The sequence below is a fragment of the Bactrocera neohumeralis genome, chromosome 2 (assembly GCF_024586455.1).
Source record: "Bactrocera neohumeralis isolate Rockhampton chromosome 2, APGP_CSIRO_Bneo_wtdbg2-racon-allhic-juicebox.fasta_v2, whole genome shotgun sequence".
Taxonomy (NCBI): Eukaryota; Metazoa; Arthropoda; class Insecta; order Diptera; family Tephritidae; genus Bactrocera; species Bactrocera neohumeralis.
The window spans coordinates 23882511-23899070 of NC_065919.1; the positions used below are offsets into that span (position 1 = coordinate 23882511).

The following is a 16560-nucleotide window of genomic DNA, read 5'->3' on the forward strand; positions in this document are numbered from 1 at the left end:
TTGAAGCATCTGAGATTGAAAACAACTGCATATATTATATTACCATATAATACTTAAAAAAAAATTCACCATTTCAGCAGTTTTCAAACTAATATAATGTCGACGAAATTAAGAAAAAAAAAACAAAATTGAAAAAAATATTCGAATTTAAATAATAGAAAAAATAATAAATTAGATAAAGTGAACTGTATTTATATATCCTATTCAATTGATATAAAAACATATTTATATTCGAAAAAATATATTTCATAACGAACAAATTAAAAAAAAAAATCTCTGATAAACGTGACATTAAAGGTATTTATGCTAAACTATTTAATTTTATTTAGTTTTTTGTTCTATTTTCTGCTAACAACAATTATTTTCCTATTTTACTTTATGCATATGTGGATAGGCAAAATCACTCAAAATACTTAAAAAGTAAAAAAAAAAAAAATAATAATAATGGCTGAAAAAACAAAATCGAGACGCGTACGTTGTGTAAAGAATAACAGAAAAATAAATATTTTTTAATTTAATGATGATAAAAAAATAAAATAATCCATATTAAAAAATTATTAATTTAAGTGAAATGAATAAAAAAAGTGAAATATACATCAAATCAAAAAGGCTTTATATTATTACTATTATTATTATTATTAATTATAATTATAAAAGAGAAGTAATAATAAAATATGAAAAATAAATGAATCTTAACATTTCAAAATTCTCTTTGCAATTACTTCTTCTAAGGGGGTAATTAAATTGTTGGGAAAATTAAGTATTTACTCAAATTTAAGTAATCTCTATCTACGATCAATATATGGTCGACGACAACCTAGTCAGCCCTTACCATCTTAACGGGGATTGATAACAGTTACAACAACAACAACAACATCCATGCCATATGGTATGTGCTTAGCTTTGATGGTACTTGAACTAGTGTGCTTTTCTATCTGTGATCGTAAGCTCGTAATGGTTGGAATTTTGCATTTAAGAATCTCTTAGGTTCGAGAATAGTGTAGATACAAAACTGAATATTAAATCATTGAAGCATTTTCCAACGAAAATCGAGTCTTTTAATTGGAGTGAGTAAAATCAAAATATTTTTTTATTGAATACTTTTCCCATGATAGTTAAGTCTACATAACCGGACTCAAAACTGGCAAATTAAAATATAATTTACGCTTCATTGTCCATCTTCTGCAAGCTCCTAAATATCCGCCTAGACAATTTTTTTGAAGAATCGTTTGCAAATTGCTCCTTGCGTATGTTCGTTATTAAAAGTGTTCTTGAAACAAGAATACAATATCTGCAACTCTTAAATGCAATTTTTACTTTTTGCTGTTATTTAATTGATAAAACTATTTTTATGCTAATGTTGTTGTATATGTAAATTTATTTGTATTTTTTATTTTTCATGAACACATGTAAACAAATAACAAAACCCTGTTTAACAACTAATAAATGCATTATTTATAATAATTTGTAGTCACCACAATAAAAAAATATATATTTATTCACTGTATAGTTGTGTAAATGCAATTTTCTCTGGTACGATTGTTGAACAATTCAGCACTTCGAATTTTATTCAGCTTCCTCGTCCTCAAAGATAATAACTGCCGCACCTTTAGCAATATTATCGCCTTCGGCACCGCCAATTGACTTAATTTTGGCGTCCTGTGGTGCCTTAAGAATGTGTTCCATTTTCATTGCTAAAATTTTGAAGATATTATTAGAACACTATAGAAGAATCGAGTATTTATTACAAATGTGAAGAAAAAGTTTTAGGTTATGTTGTTAAAACATGTTTGTGAATGTTTATGAATTTATTCTTATTTATACTTTACCTATCAGCACTGCTAGGCTGTCGCCCTTTTTCACCTTATCACCAGGTTTGACCAATACCTTTTCCAAAACGCCTGGCATTGGTGCGACTATTTTGTTGCCACCGACGCCACTGTGTTGTTCGGAGAGTGCACTTAAAAATTTCGGCTGGACGAGCTCAAAACTCAATTTGCCATTCTACAATTGGGAAAAGTATTAGTAACAATATAAAATATGTTTTAGAAATAATCCAGAGTGATGCTAGATAAGAGAGTTTACATATTTTTGGTAATAAAGAAGAAAAGTCAGAACCTTTTCTAAGTAGTAGTACTCCTTGTTTTGGAATTTTTTTACTTACATCTAAAAAGAGTGTCACTTCTGTACCATCAATATTGGCATTATATGTTGAAATGCTGTCATCAATATTTGCTCTGATTTTCAATCGGTCGCCATCGGCAATGCGTTCGGATTTTATACTCTTCCACGCATCATTATCGACTTGTACTTGCAAGGAGGACTTGTCATAGCGCACTTTTACATTGTAGACTATTTTTACGAAATATATGGAATTTCAATTAATCATCAAATAATTAAAACAATCAGATTTAAGAAATTTCCTCATACCTTTATCATTCGCTTTCAGTTGGTAGCTTTTAATCAGCGAATAATTTAAACGTCCATTTAGTGTTGCAATGAATGGATCGTTTTTGCTGGCGTTGCTGCCGAAGACTTGCATCTCATTGAGTACCAAGGCGACAGCTGCCTTACAAAGTTGCTCAACTTTGATTTCGATAGGTGGAAATAGTGTATCAAAATGCTGATCAATAAAACCGGTATGAACATTGCCCTGCTGGAATTCTGGATGAGCAGCCAAATCAATGAGGAAATTGATGTTTGTTTCAAGACCGGTGATCTGTAAGTAAAATTTGAAATTATTGATGTTGACATAAATTTTACGTTGAGTAGTCGTTACACACATGATATTCACGCAGTCGCGCAATCAAGCTATTCAACGCTTGTGTACGATTTTCGCCCCAAACAACTAGCTTGGCTATCATTGGATCGTAATGTACGGACACCTCGTCACCTTCGCGTACGCCAGTTTCAACGCGTACAAACTCGTTTGGTTGTGGTGTGGCAAGATAACGTAAGGGGCCTGCACCTGGTAAAAATCCACCACTGTATTCAAAATAAATAGTGGGTCAAAAAACATTTTATAACAATTAAAAACCATATTGGCACCCACCGTGGGTTTTCAGCATAAATACGAGCTTCAAATGCATGCCCATTTCGCCCGATTTCCTCTTGGGTCAGGGGCAAGCGTTCACCGGCCGCAATACGTATTTGCCATTCAACCAAATCGGTACCAGTGATCATTTCCGATATTGGGTGTTCCACCTGCAGACGCGTATTCATTTCCATAAAGTGAAATGAAAGATCTTCTTTGTCCATGATAAACTCCACCGTGCCAGCGCCAACATAGCCCACAGCTTTGGCGGCACGCACTGCAGCTTCACCCAATTCACGCCGTAGTTGTTCGGATAGACCAGGCTATGAGAAAAATGTTTAATTAAATGCAATACTTATGAAATATTTACATGGAAAATACTCACAGCCGGTGCTTCCTCGATAATTTTTTGATGCCGCCGCTGCACTGAACAGTCACGTTCCCACAAATACACCGCATCTCCATATTGATCGGCGAATACTTGCACTTCAACATGTCGTGGAGAACGTACATAACGTTCCAACAACACCGAACTGTCGCCGAATGATTTCTGCGACTCATTGCGCGCTGAATTGAGTGCTGTCAGAAATTCTTCACTTGTATTTGCAATGCGCATGCCTTTGCCACCACCACCACGCACTGCTTTAATCATGAGGGGAAACCCGATTTTTTCTGCCTCTACTTGCAAACGCTCATCACTTTGATCCTCGCCATGATAGCCATTGATGATGGGCACACCGGCAGCATCCATAATGGCCTTACTAGTGCTTTTGATGCCCATATCACGTATAGCCGTACTTGGTGGACCCATAAAAACAATATTTTCACGCTGACATAGTTCCGCAAATTCCACAGACTCAGAGAGAAAGCCATAGCCGGGGTGTATTGCTTGGCAAGAAGCGTTTTTGGCAATATCAATTATGTGCTGACCGCGTAAATAAGAGGATGCTGATGCGGCCTCTCCAACGCGAAATGCCTCATCTGCGAGTGATGCGTGCAATGAATGCTCATCAGGATCAGAGTAAACGGCAACGGTGCGTACACCAAGTCGTCTTGCAGTACGTATTACACGACATGCGATCTCACCACGATTGGCTATCAGAATTTTGTTGATCGGTCGCAATTGCACCTTCGTATCTGCTTTCGTGCTGTAAGTTCTGAAAAATAACAACATAGATTTTTAGTACATTAATGTAGAATATGTTTACGTAATCAATGCGTGGATTTGGAATTTTTATATATATTTTGCTGTTTAGTAAAAACTTATTTACCTTAATGTAAGAACTTGTCTCAGCAATCTTGTATACATCTTATCTTATCTATTAGATTCTAAATTACCATAAAATAGATGTGATTTAGTTGACGTATCAAAAGAAAAACTGAAAATGAATTTGTTGTTCTTTGCGTTTATTATCCACGCAGAATTCTTATCACACTTTGGCAATAGCAACAGCTGTTCGATTAGACAGACAGCGTTGATCGTGCCGTATCGCTAAAGGTCGACACCCAAGTGAATCAAGTAACCGATAAATTATTTGAAAAGCGAGTACTCGTACCTTTCAAAAGTTGTCGGTTCCAAATAATTGAAACATGTTATTTGTTATATGTAAAAATATGTAATAATATTTGACTGACTTAATATAATATTCTTAAAGATGTTTTTAGGCTGTGAGTGGATTATATATCCTGATAGGTTTCGTATAATCGTATGATTAGAAGACAAGTTTATCAATTTCAATTTAATTAATTTTTAAGAAAAGAGAATTTATAGTGCATGTTGTATTAAAAAAACTCTTAGTTTTAAATAAATTTATTAGTTTATCTCCAAAGAATACTTTTCATTCAATCCGTGGGTGAGTCATTGAAAGCAAATAAATACAAATTTTACTCTTATCGCAAAGCTATAATTTAAAAAGTTTGTAATATTCAGAAGGTAACGTATTATAATCGATATAAAATTTTACACACGTTCTTTTCTCTCCAGAAAAATGCCGAGATGTGCGGGTTCGGCTTACCGCGACTTCTCTAATTGTGTTATCTCTGGTCTCTGTAGTTGTTACTATATGGATGAGACGTAATCAGCTGATCTGACAGTCATTGATTGCAAAATATTATATAAAATGTTTGTAAGGTTGTAAAATATTGGGTAGTCGAAAAAGTATTTTCGTATTTTGTCGATAGATGTCGTTGCAGTTGTATATCTCCAATTCTACACATATCACATTGTGTCATACCTTATAGTGTTGAAAAGGTGAGATTTTAAGCTTCATTTAAAAAATTAAATTCGGGGAAGTTGGAAAAAAGTTACAGCTGTTCAAAAACGAGTGAAAATAATGATGAAATTCGTTTTATTTGGAAATTTTTATATTAAAAAAGGGAATAAGAATGCCGCGCAAGTCACCAAAGAAATTTGTGAAGTTTATGGAGACGATGCTGTATCAGTTCGTGTCGCACAACAATAGATCGCTCGCTTCCGTGGTGGAAATTTCGATGTGAAAGATGTATGTATCTCGCTTTGGTCGACCTATCGTTAAAAAAGTCGATAAATGATGGAAAAGATTGATCAGGACCAGCCATGACATCGTTAAGAAAATTAACATTCATTATCAAAAGGTTTTGAACCATTTAAAAAAGGCTGGCTACAATAACAAGCTTGATGTTTGGGTACCACATGAATTGTTTGTGAAAAATTTAATGCACCGAATTAACATCTGCAATTCTTTGCTGAAACGAAATGAAGTCGAACCATTTCTGAAACGAATGGTAACAGGAGACGAAACGTGAATCATAAGTTATGCTTATTGTTTGGTGGGATTGAAAAGGAATCATCCACTATGAGTTGCTCCAGCCTAGTCGAACGATTGGTTCTACATTCTACTGTCAACAACTGATGAGATTGAACAAGCAATCGAAAAAAACGGCGTGAACTGATCAACAGAAAGGGCTTCGTCTTCCATCAGGGCGACACTAGGCCACACACATCTTTGATGACTTAGCAAAAACCGGGAGAGCTTGGATGGGAAGTTTTGATGCATCCACCATATAGCTCTGATCTCGCATCATCGGACTACCATTTGTTTGGGTCAATGCAGAACTCCCTTAATGGAGTAAAGTTGGCTTGAAGAGAAGCCTGTGAAAATTACTTGTCGCAGTTTTTTTCCGAGAAACCAGAAAAGTTTACACTGATGGTCTCTAACGGAAAAATGGCAAAAAATGGTCGCTCAAAATGGTACATATTTAGTTCATTAAAGTTCCTTTTAAATATAAAAATAAGTTGAAGTTTGAATAGAAATACGAAAACACTTTTTCGAATACCCAATATCTTAAGTCGGATGCAAGTATCGAACTATTTAAACTATTTAAAAACTCAAAAGTATTCTTTACTGACCTTCTTTTATAAGAGATTAATAATTTTAAGACATTTCTGTTTTTCAATATGTAACAAAGTGCTTAAATCAGAATAAAGTACAATAGAAATACTAATTTAACACAACAATGGCAACCAACAATGACAACAAATTCAGCAGCACAAAAGAAAATTTGAAGCAAAGGCAAACCATTTTTCAAAAAACGAGTGTTAATTAGGCTTAATTTGCGGTTACCGAAAGCGGAAGAAGCGGAAGAGGCGTCACGAAATACAAATTCATAAACGAAATCTTTTAATAAAAAAAAACCAACAATAGCACAAGCATAGAGGCAAATATGCACGTGGCTTGTGTTGTTATTGTTAGGTGTTATTGTACGGGATGCAACTGAAGCTCGCTTAAAGTGTCTCCAGTGACAAAAGCTAAGCACGTCGCAGCAGCAGTGCACAATGAAAAAAAAACACACATGCAAAATGAATAAATAATAAACGTGGAGCATGCTCAACTGTTGAATCGGTGAACGATTGTTGCAGAACAAATGGAAGTGAAGCTTTGTTGTTGTGCGGTAAGCACAATTTGCCACTAAAACAAAAAAAAAAAATAAATAAAAATTTAAAACACAAAAAGCTACACTGGCGAGCAGAGAGTTGCTGCCTTGAAAACAATAATGGAGTATGTGTATGTGTGTGTGTATGGGTATTTCGTTCATATTATTCAATTATAAGCGCCAAAGCACCTTTCCAATTTTCAAAATAGTCGCTAGCCACTTGAGCGAACACTGTTGGGTCTCTGTATGCGCATAACAGCAGCTGGGCATGTTAATGAAAGGTGGATTTTAACAGTGGCCGTTAGCGGCTCTGTAAACTACTTGCGCTGTTCATTTTTATTAGAGAATGTGAGTGCCATTAATAATTTGTTTTTGTTTTTTCTTGTGCACAATCTATGCCGTTTGTTATTGTTGCGGTGGTGAGTTTTCGTCATGCAGGCAGTGCAGCTCACTTGTGCTGAGCATGAAGTTTGTGTCTTTAGTCTTTCGTTTACAGCGCACTGATGTGCAAGTGGCCGACGCTTGCTGCGATTTCACGAGTTGCTTATCAAATAAAGTTCGTACCACAAGTATTCCTTCTAAGTGTTTGACCAGCGCACAGTGTTCAGTTGCGCGTAATACCACGAGCGTGCAACGGAGTCGACTTAGAATAAAGAGAAAACGTACAAAAAAGGCGAATGAAAAAAATTCAAAAAAGCTGAGCTATTGAACAACAGTTAACACGTTTTTGCGGCGTAATATATTCTTATTATTTATTTTTGTGCATTTTTTCTCGACCGAAATTTGAAATCGCGGCGTTTTGCAACGTGTTAGTAAGCGATTAGTGTGTGCCAGTTAAAAAAAAAATATAAAAAATACACATATAACCTTGTGCAATTTATCAGTCGCATTAAAAATTGACGAAAAAAAATAATAAATAAATAAAAGGAGTGCATTTATGATCCTGAAGCGTTAATTACAAAAAAAAAAACACTCAAAGTGAAATGGCTAAAATGTAAAATTTTAAAACTCCAGCTCCACACATGCGCACATGTCGTAAAATGATAAAACAAAATATATACATATACATATGTATTTATATCAAATAAAAGCATAAAAAACCTGTGTGACCTAAATAACTGTATTTGGTAACAAGCGCTTGCGCTGGAAAGTGCTGGAGAAAGATAAAGAAATTTTTAAGTGCTTGACAGTGTTGTTATAGCAAGTATGCGTTTGATTGATAAGCGTATAAATTTGATTTTTGTGGTGAATGGATGCAGTTTTTTTATTAATAACGAAAAATTAAAAATAATAAATAAATTTGATTTATATTAAGTTTTGATGCCCAAAAACTACGAAAATTAGTTGAATATTTGCATGGTACATACATAGAGAGCGTAGTGATATATTTTTTTTTAAACTAAACTAAATATATTGCAAAAAATATATCTATACCATATGTACTATACAAACATATTTAAAGAACAAACATTTGATAATTTTTAGAAGATTTTTTGTTTTTAATTGGGGTACACCTACATATACATATATTTTGTCTACATATACATATATAGTGTCTCAATCAGCATGCAATTTTTATTTTTCAATTTTGGTGAGATTAGATTGTACCTGATATAGTCCTGGCAAATTACGGTTTGAGGTGATTCAGGCAGACTTAAATTCTAATAGTTAGCTCCATCTTGTATCTTAAAAAATGAATGTTTTTTCGCTTGGTTTCCTTAAAAATTGGTACTCTGGAAAATTGGTAGATAGACACCTCTAAGAAAGGCTCTCTAAGTAATTGTAATGGGAAGGTCCTCGACCTACTTGAAAAATATTTCGATTCATGGATTTTCTGGATTTCTAACGGTTATTTCATGAACATAACGTGTAAAAGATTTTAACGTTTGAAATTTGGCAATTTTAAGGCAAATTGGTTTTTGTCTTTTGAATTGTATTACTCAATGCAAAAAAATAATTTTAAATTGTAAAGCTCATAGTCTTATAAGAAATTTTCTGCTTTACAAAAATGGTCTACAAAACTTTACGTTTACAAGTTATTCATTGTAAAAAATCAACGAAAACACAAAAAAAAAAAAAAAATTAAAAAATAAAAAATAAGTGACCATTTTGGAAGAGCAGTAAATTTTCAACAAAACAAGGAGTTTTCCGATCAAGAGCTCATACTTGGAGAGCCTTTCTTAAAGGTATCAATAAACCATTTTTTCAGCGAGCGAAGAAAAAAAACATCGTTTTTTTTTTACCCACCCTAATATGCGTTAATGTAGTAAATCTCATAATTGAGATAAATAGGATCTCTTTGAAACGACTTATAATACTTTTACTTCTTAGTAGAATGGCAATAACATAAATTTCCGTTCCAATTCAAGATTTTGGATCATCTGAGATTCTCAGCTGGAGTTATTTTCGATAATATGCGAATTAGTTAATAATTGGTTTCCAAGTTAGTTTCGGCAGTAAATTGAAATTATCTTAAAAAGATTAAGATTGTCGGAAAGTATCTAAAACTTTTCATCAAATGTTTTATGAAAATTTTTTTACTTTTTTCAGAATTTTTTTCATACTTTTGTATATGGAACAATTATTCTTCATCTATATACATTAGGGTGGGTAAAAAACGAATATAATTTTAGAGCATTCAATTTCCTATATATTTTCTAAAAAAGGTGGAACAAGATTTAAATTTTTCTATCTAATAAAAAGAAAAACATAGAAAACTGTAAGATGGAAGACCTTCCCGTTAAAACTCTTCTTCTTCTTTGGCGTAGACACCGCTTACGCGGTTATAGCCAAGTTAACGACAGTGCGCCAGTCGTTTCTTATTTTCGCAATTTGTCGCCAATTCGAGATATCAAGTGCAGCCAGGTCCTTCTCCACGTGATCTCTCCAATGGAGTGGAGATCTTCTTCTTCCTCTGCTTCCCCCCACAGGTATTGCGTCGAATACTTTCAGAACTGGAGGGTTTTCGTCTATACATAAGACATGACGTAGCCAGCGCAGTCGCTGTTCTTTAAATCGCTGAACTAAGTCAATGTTGTCGTACATCTCATAGAGTTCGTTGTTCCATCGAATGCGCAAAAGAACATACATCTTCCGCAGAACCTTTCTCTTGAAAACTCGTAACGCGGACTCAATGATTGTCTTACTATAGAGTTTGGTCTTTGTTCGTGGAGAGAGGACTTTACTTCTTATACAATTACGAGCTCTTATTTAAAGCGAAAGCGAAATGTCCAAGAACATATTTTTCAGAGTAACTCAGAATTCACATTCAGAGTTTAAAATACACACTTTTTAATCTTCCAGTAAAACTTAGAAGAGATAAATCTAAAAAAGACTGTGCCTGCTACAAAACATTATTATTCTAAAGTTAAAAAAAATAATAATTACAAACGAATGAAGTCTTAATTTTATCACTTTGTTATCAAATGTGAAAATTCTTCTAATTACAAGTATTCAATTTAATCTGAATGTAACAACAAACGTAGTACTTCCGGATTGAAATTGTTTATAAACTGTTTAGTAATCTTTATTTCGTTTTTTTTCCACGTCTCTTTACATACACACATGCTCTTCAACTCTCTTCGCATTTGTAATAATATTTTGTGGCATTTTTTTGAGGTTAGTTATTGGTTTAATGCCTTTATAGGCGAATTATATGCTCACACCCGGAACGAAATGGAACGTGTGCAGTAAATAATTGTGTACATATTTATTTACAAGTATCTTTGTACTTAATATTATTGTGCACACGAATGGTGGCACATGGCACATGACTGACGCTTTAGCGGCCGCTTGAAATGTATGACTGCAAGAGCCTGACTTAATGACGTTGATTTAATATAATGGCCAACTAACTTTTCTACCATTATTTACGCGTCTGTGCGCACAACGTGTGAGGCATCTGCCTTTATGATTGAGCGTTGCAGTGTTGATGGAATAATATCCGGTTGAAATTATGGCAATACACAGTCGGACGCGCATATGTAGATTTTATATTAAAAAAATCGTAAGAAACGGTAAAAAATAAAAAATAGTGACTCACGCGAAATTAGTTTTCAAAATAAACTATTTGCATGTTTTTATTTGCAATTTTTATAATTTTATACAAATCAGGTGGCAACCTCAAAATTTTTTAAAATAATTTTTAAATGACAAAGTTTGTATTATTCTTACTTTTTCTGTTTGTTTGTTAATTCGGTTTTGTAATAAAGGTGGCAACTCTTTCGAACATTCTCAAATTTTAACTGCAAAAAATAAGATTTTTTTTATAAAAGAAATTCAAATTAACTATTTGCAATTTTTATAATTTTATACAAATCAGGTGGCAACCTCAAAATTTTTTAAAATAATTTTTAAATGACAAATTTTGTATTATTTTCATACTTTTTCAGTTTGTTCGCTTAATTCAGTTTTGTAATAAAGGTGGCAACACTTTCGAACATTTTAAAATTGTGAGTGCAAAAAATTGTTTTTTTTTTATAAAAGTGCTCTCGCGAAATTAGAAAAAATTACTGTCAAAATTAACTTTTTGTATGTTTTATACATACATATATGTAAAACAGGTGGCAACTTCAACTTTTTAAATTTTTTATTTAATTCAGTTTTTTATAAGGTTGGCAACACTTTTAAACATTTTCAATTAATCATTTCGGTAAATTGAAACATAATTATTAAAATAATATGTGTTTCGTAACAATGTTTCCAATAATCACCTTCAAAAAAAGTTGGTAACCTCAAGAACGTAAGAATGTACACGAGTATTTTGATATGGAGTTCTTTTAACCCATTTCGTACTTTTCTAAGTTTTTGGTTTAATTGAGTTACAGGCATTCAGAAAAGTATCTCTATTGAACCCTGTATACCGTTTTTTTATACTCTCGCAACAATGTTGCTAAGGAGAGTATTATAGTTTTGTTCACATAACGGTTGTTTGTAAGTCCTAAAACTAAAAGAGTCAGATATAGGGTTATATATACCAAAGTGATCAGGGTGACGAGTAGAGTCGAAATCCGGATGTCTGTCTGTCCGTCCGTCCGTCTGTCCGTCCGTCCGTCCGTGCAAGCTGTAACTTGAGTAAAAATTGAGATATCATGATGAAACTTGGCACACGTATTCCTTGGCTCCATAAGAAGGTTAAGTTCGAAGATGGGCAAAATCGGCCCACTGCCACGCCCACAAAATGGCGGAAACCGAAAACCTATAAAGTGTCATAACTAAACCATAAATAAAGATATTAAAGTGAAATTTGGCACAAGGGATCGCATTAGGGAGGGGCATATTTGGACGTAATTTTTTTGGAAAAGTGGGCGTGGTCCCGCCCCCTACGAAGTTTTTTGTACGTATCTCGGAAACTACTATAGCTATGTCAACCAAACTCTACAGAGTCGTTTTCTTCAGGCATTTCCATATACAGTTCAAAAATGGAAGAAATCGGATAATAACCACTAAACAAAGGTTATGTTGTTAACGTTAACGACTAACAAAAAACGTCAGAAACACGAAATTTTACTGAAGAAATTGCAGAAGAAAGCTGCACCCAGGCTTTTTTTAAAAATTGAAAATGGGCGTGGCCTCGCCCACTTATGGACCAAAAACCATATCTCAGGAACTACTCGACCGATTTCAATGAAATTCGGTATATAATATTTTCTTAACACCCTGATGACATGTACGAAATATAGGTGAAATCGGTTCACAACCACGCCTTCTTCCAATATAACGCTATTTTGAATTCCATCTGATGCCTTCTCTGTATAATATATACATTAGGAACCAATGATGATAGCGGAATAAAACTTTACACAAATACGGTATTTGAAAAATATGTAAATGACGTATAATGAAATCTGGATTATCACTTTATCATGCGAGAGTATAAAATGTTCGGTGACACCCGAACTTAGCCCTTCCTTACTTGTTACCAAAATAATCATTTGGTATACGTTTGGAAGATGAGCAATGCATATCTAAGTTGTAAGCTATCAATAAAACGATTTGGGGGGCCTCTATGATCTTTATACGGAATTTGGATGAAAGACTTGCGTTCGGAAAGTTTTCCAAAGAATTGCATAAGAAGATTTCTGGAACTAACTTTCTGGATTTGATTAAATCAAGAATTTCATTTAAAGTTTTATTACCCATAGTGCTAGTTGAACAAACTGATAATCAAAACTATGGTTGTCTCCCGACCTACCAAACTTCCAAGCAAATTTAGGTACTGGTAAAGCTATTCATATATTGATAAATGTGTGACCCCTTCCATTTAATACGAGTCAAGACGCAAACCACATACCCGTGTATGAAAATAGGCTAGGTCAGTTCTATAGGACAGGTACCATAATTAACCTTTAACAAAACCAAAATAGGTAATCACTTTCCAGTTTACTTGATAATATTTGACATACATATATGTATATTAAGTCAAGTATTCGAATAAATTCCCGGGCTGCAAGAGCATCTGCTAAAGGCAAGAGAAAGCATCGAGTCGCTAACTGGCGGTTTAAAACTCCATTTGTCCCACAGCTTCAAGAGGTGCATCACAAATAGAAGCAGAAGCGCTGTCGAGTGCTTCACAACTACACCAATGAATATAATATAAAACACCACAAATAACATGTTGTTATATAGCTAACACATATAAGACGACAAACATACAAACACTTTGAACCAGGCAAACAGAAGCTCAGTAAGCATGCCCAATAGAAACCCAATATTATTTAGCTATTTACTGAAGCAGAGAAACACTTGACGGCGACAACATCATCATGACTTGGCGTATATGCACAGTGATAGCAATAAAAATAAAACAAGTTTCGATGCTGCAATATCATTGATTAGAGCTTGCGCTCTCACTGAAATAGCCGCTTAACTGTCATTAATTCGTCTTCCATTATGTGCCTTTGAATGAAACGCTTTAAATAAATATACGAGTATACCGTTCATGTCATGCGTGAAGTCATCGTCAGATGACGTTAATTTCATATATTAGGTTAAGTTAAATAGGTTAAACTGGTAGACCAATTGGACACTTATAGACCAGGTCCTTTGTGATACTAGATGGAGTTCAGTTACTAGGTCCAAAAGAAGTAGTCGTCCTTTAGGATGTCTGCGTTTGACGCGAATTTTTACATACTCTGCGGCCTCACTATCGATACCTCCTCCATTGTATCATACCGTGGGGACCCCAGATGCGTACACATAGCCTTGCTAATTCGGGGCAAGTGCACAAGAGATGCGCCACTGTTTCCCTGATACCCTGCTCTAAACATTTTCTTTAGTATTCTCGATTTCAATCAGCCCCATTCTGCGGGCGTGTCCCACTTCTAGACAGTGATCAGTTAGTATTACGATCCACTATTTCATTGCCCTCGACGCCTTTGTAGCTACTTCTGGCAACCCTTTCCACTGCTGCCCTGCTAACACTTGAGGTCGATATGCGTTACAAGGTTACTGCCTTGATTGCTACTTGGCTGTCTATGCAGAAGTTGACTCAGGAATTGCCTTTAGGTGCATTAGAGGCTAGCTCCACTGCTTTCGCAATAGCAAAGACTTCAGCTTGAAATATACTGCAGTGGTCCGGCAACTTAAAAAGTATATTCTTGCACCAACTCCATAGTTAATTTTCGAGTCATCAAAATGGATGTTTAGAGTGTTGCGCGTAGTTAACATATCTTTACACCAACCAACTTTTTCTATGTTTACTTTGAACCTTCTTTCCCAGTTGAAAAGTGGGGTCATGTAGTCGGTGTTTACCATTACCCACCGAGCTATGCTCGAAGGTTCTATATGTAAATTCTCCTGCAGCCAGCAGTCATCCCATCGATTTTGCTGCGCAGTTTTCAGCGAAGAGGTCTATATGTGGCAGCTTTAGAACTAGTTCAAGAGCCGCCGTTGGAGTTTCCAATGGCTTCCGGTGTATACATTATTTGGATTTAGATTCTTACCAAGCTCACATTTCCAAATTGGAGGCAATAGTCTCAAGCGTGCTTTTAGGAATTTTGTCTCAGTTTGATTAATTGTATCCGTTTAGGCAAAACAATGGCATAGCTGAGGAGTTTAAGTCCGCTGCCTTAATCAGGAAAAAGGTCGCACAACATGGTTCCTCAGAAATATACGTAAATATTTGAACTCGAAATTCGAATTACTGTTTATTGAAATGTATAAATCAATAATATTCCAAAAGTTTAACACAATATGGCGTCGACAATTAGTTTTGGAAACCTACGTTTAATGCAATTGTATAAAAATTCAATAGCTGAAATTTCTCTTAACCAACGCCAGTGCCTCTCTGACATTAAACTGCCAATATGCTCTCTAATTTTTTGGTGTTGTCGCACGCACTCTTGCTTCGTCGACAATTATAATTTTGCAGATTCGCACTGGCATTTATGGTTAAAAGCAGGGCTGGTGCTGCTTTTTACGCAAAAAATAACACAAAAATAAAGTTTGAGGCGCTCAAGAGCTACAAGTTGACAGGAGTATTTCGTTTACTGTTGCTTTTATTATACATTTTTTTAATAATTGGGCATATTTGCGACGAAATGCTGGTGAAGATGACACATGTCAAGTGGCTGCCTCTCAAATTTTCACTTTTTTCATGCCTATGCAATTTACTCGTATTCATGCTTATTCGTTGTCGCCGATCGATAGTTGTCCGGCAATCATTCGGTCATTCGCCGTTGTTTGCTGTTACTTTAGTTTCTTGAGCGAGTTTGGTGTTGTTGTTTTGCGACACGAAAACCGCTTTTACTTTGCATACGGAAAGAGAGAGTGATATTTGTTGTTATACACCATGCTTTTTTAATTTTTTCATCATTTTATTATGGTTGTTCGCGTTTAGTTGTAAATTTGATTAAACGCTGCTTGATAAATATTTACTTTTAAAGATATCCATATATGTACATATATACACCTGTTCATACAGATGTTGTTTTGTGTTTGGAAATTTTCGAAATGCTATGAACTGATCACAAAACTACCCGTTATCTGAGCAATCATGGCATATTGGCCGTTAACCCATTCATTGCATTGGAACGCTTGTGAGTTTCTGACTGTGACTTGAATAGTGAGTGTTTTGCACTTAGAAAATGTTAAATATTTTATGCGTTTTTTTAAGTGCGTGGTTTAAAAGGTTTATATAGTAGATAACTTGAAAATACAAAAATCAAAAATTATAAAAAAAAATAATTGAAATTTTAAATAAAAAAATAAAACAAAATAAAATAATAAAAAAAGAAACAAAAACATACCAACATATGCAAATTGCCTGCCCACAGCAGCAGTCGACCGAAGACGTGTTCATAAAGTGTAAAAATTAACAAAAATCAAATAACACGAAGTTGGTGTTTGTGCGCATGCGTTCACGCTGCTCGAATAAATACGTGAAAAAAATCAATTTCTTCCAAAATACAATCAATTTACATATACACACATTTGTCTGCATAGGCTTCCTGCGAGCTATATTTTCATTGCGTATTTTCACTTTTAAGCGCCGTGGTTTTGTTTTTTTCTTATTTTTTTTGTGCATAATTTCTCAACACTCTTTGCATATGCTTATCGTTTTCAAAAAATGTGCCTGTGATATGTGATTTTTGATGCTATCGTTTATGATTTCA

At 34.4% G+C, this 16560-nt stretch overlaps 2 protein-coding genes across 4 annotated transcripts in view; one reads left to right on the forward strand and one right to left on the reverse strand.

Moving 5' to 3' along the window:
• Positions 1-1464: 1464 nt before the first annotated feature.
• Positions 1465-4477, reverse strand: LOC126750908 (methylcrotonoyl-CoA carboxylase subunit alpha, mitochondrial). The gene is made up of 8 exons (XM_050460743.1): positions 4306-4477; positions 3420-4191; positions 3053-3357; positions 2784-2985; positions 2431-2719; positions 2165-2352; positions 1830-2004; positions 1465-1694 (listed from the first exon to the last, which is right to left on the reverse strand). Exons 1-8 carry the CDS (start codon positions 4341-4343, stop codon positions 1567-1569), a joined length of 2097 nt encoding a protein of 698 aa, XP_050316700.1. The 5' UTR covers positions 4344-4477; the 3' UTR covers positions 1465-1566.
• A 2964-nt stretch (positions 4478-7441) lies between these two features.
• The window catches only part of LOC126751091 (uncharacterized), a 61848-nt gene continuing 52729 nt past the window's right edge, over positions 7442-16560 (forward strand). For 2 of the 3 annotated variants that reach the window (XM_050461084.1, XM_050461252.1), the window contains exon 1: positions 7448-7680. The gene's annotated coding sequence lies outside the window, so the exon portion shown is untranslated. Of the gene's footprint in view, positions 7681-16560 lie in introns of all 3 variants that reach the window. The other variant, XM_050461170.1, reaches the window with a different exon arrangement.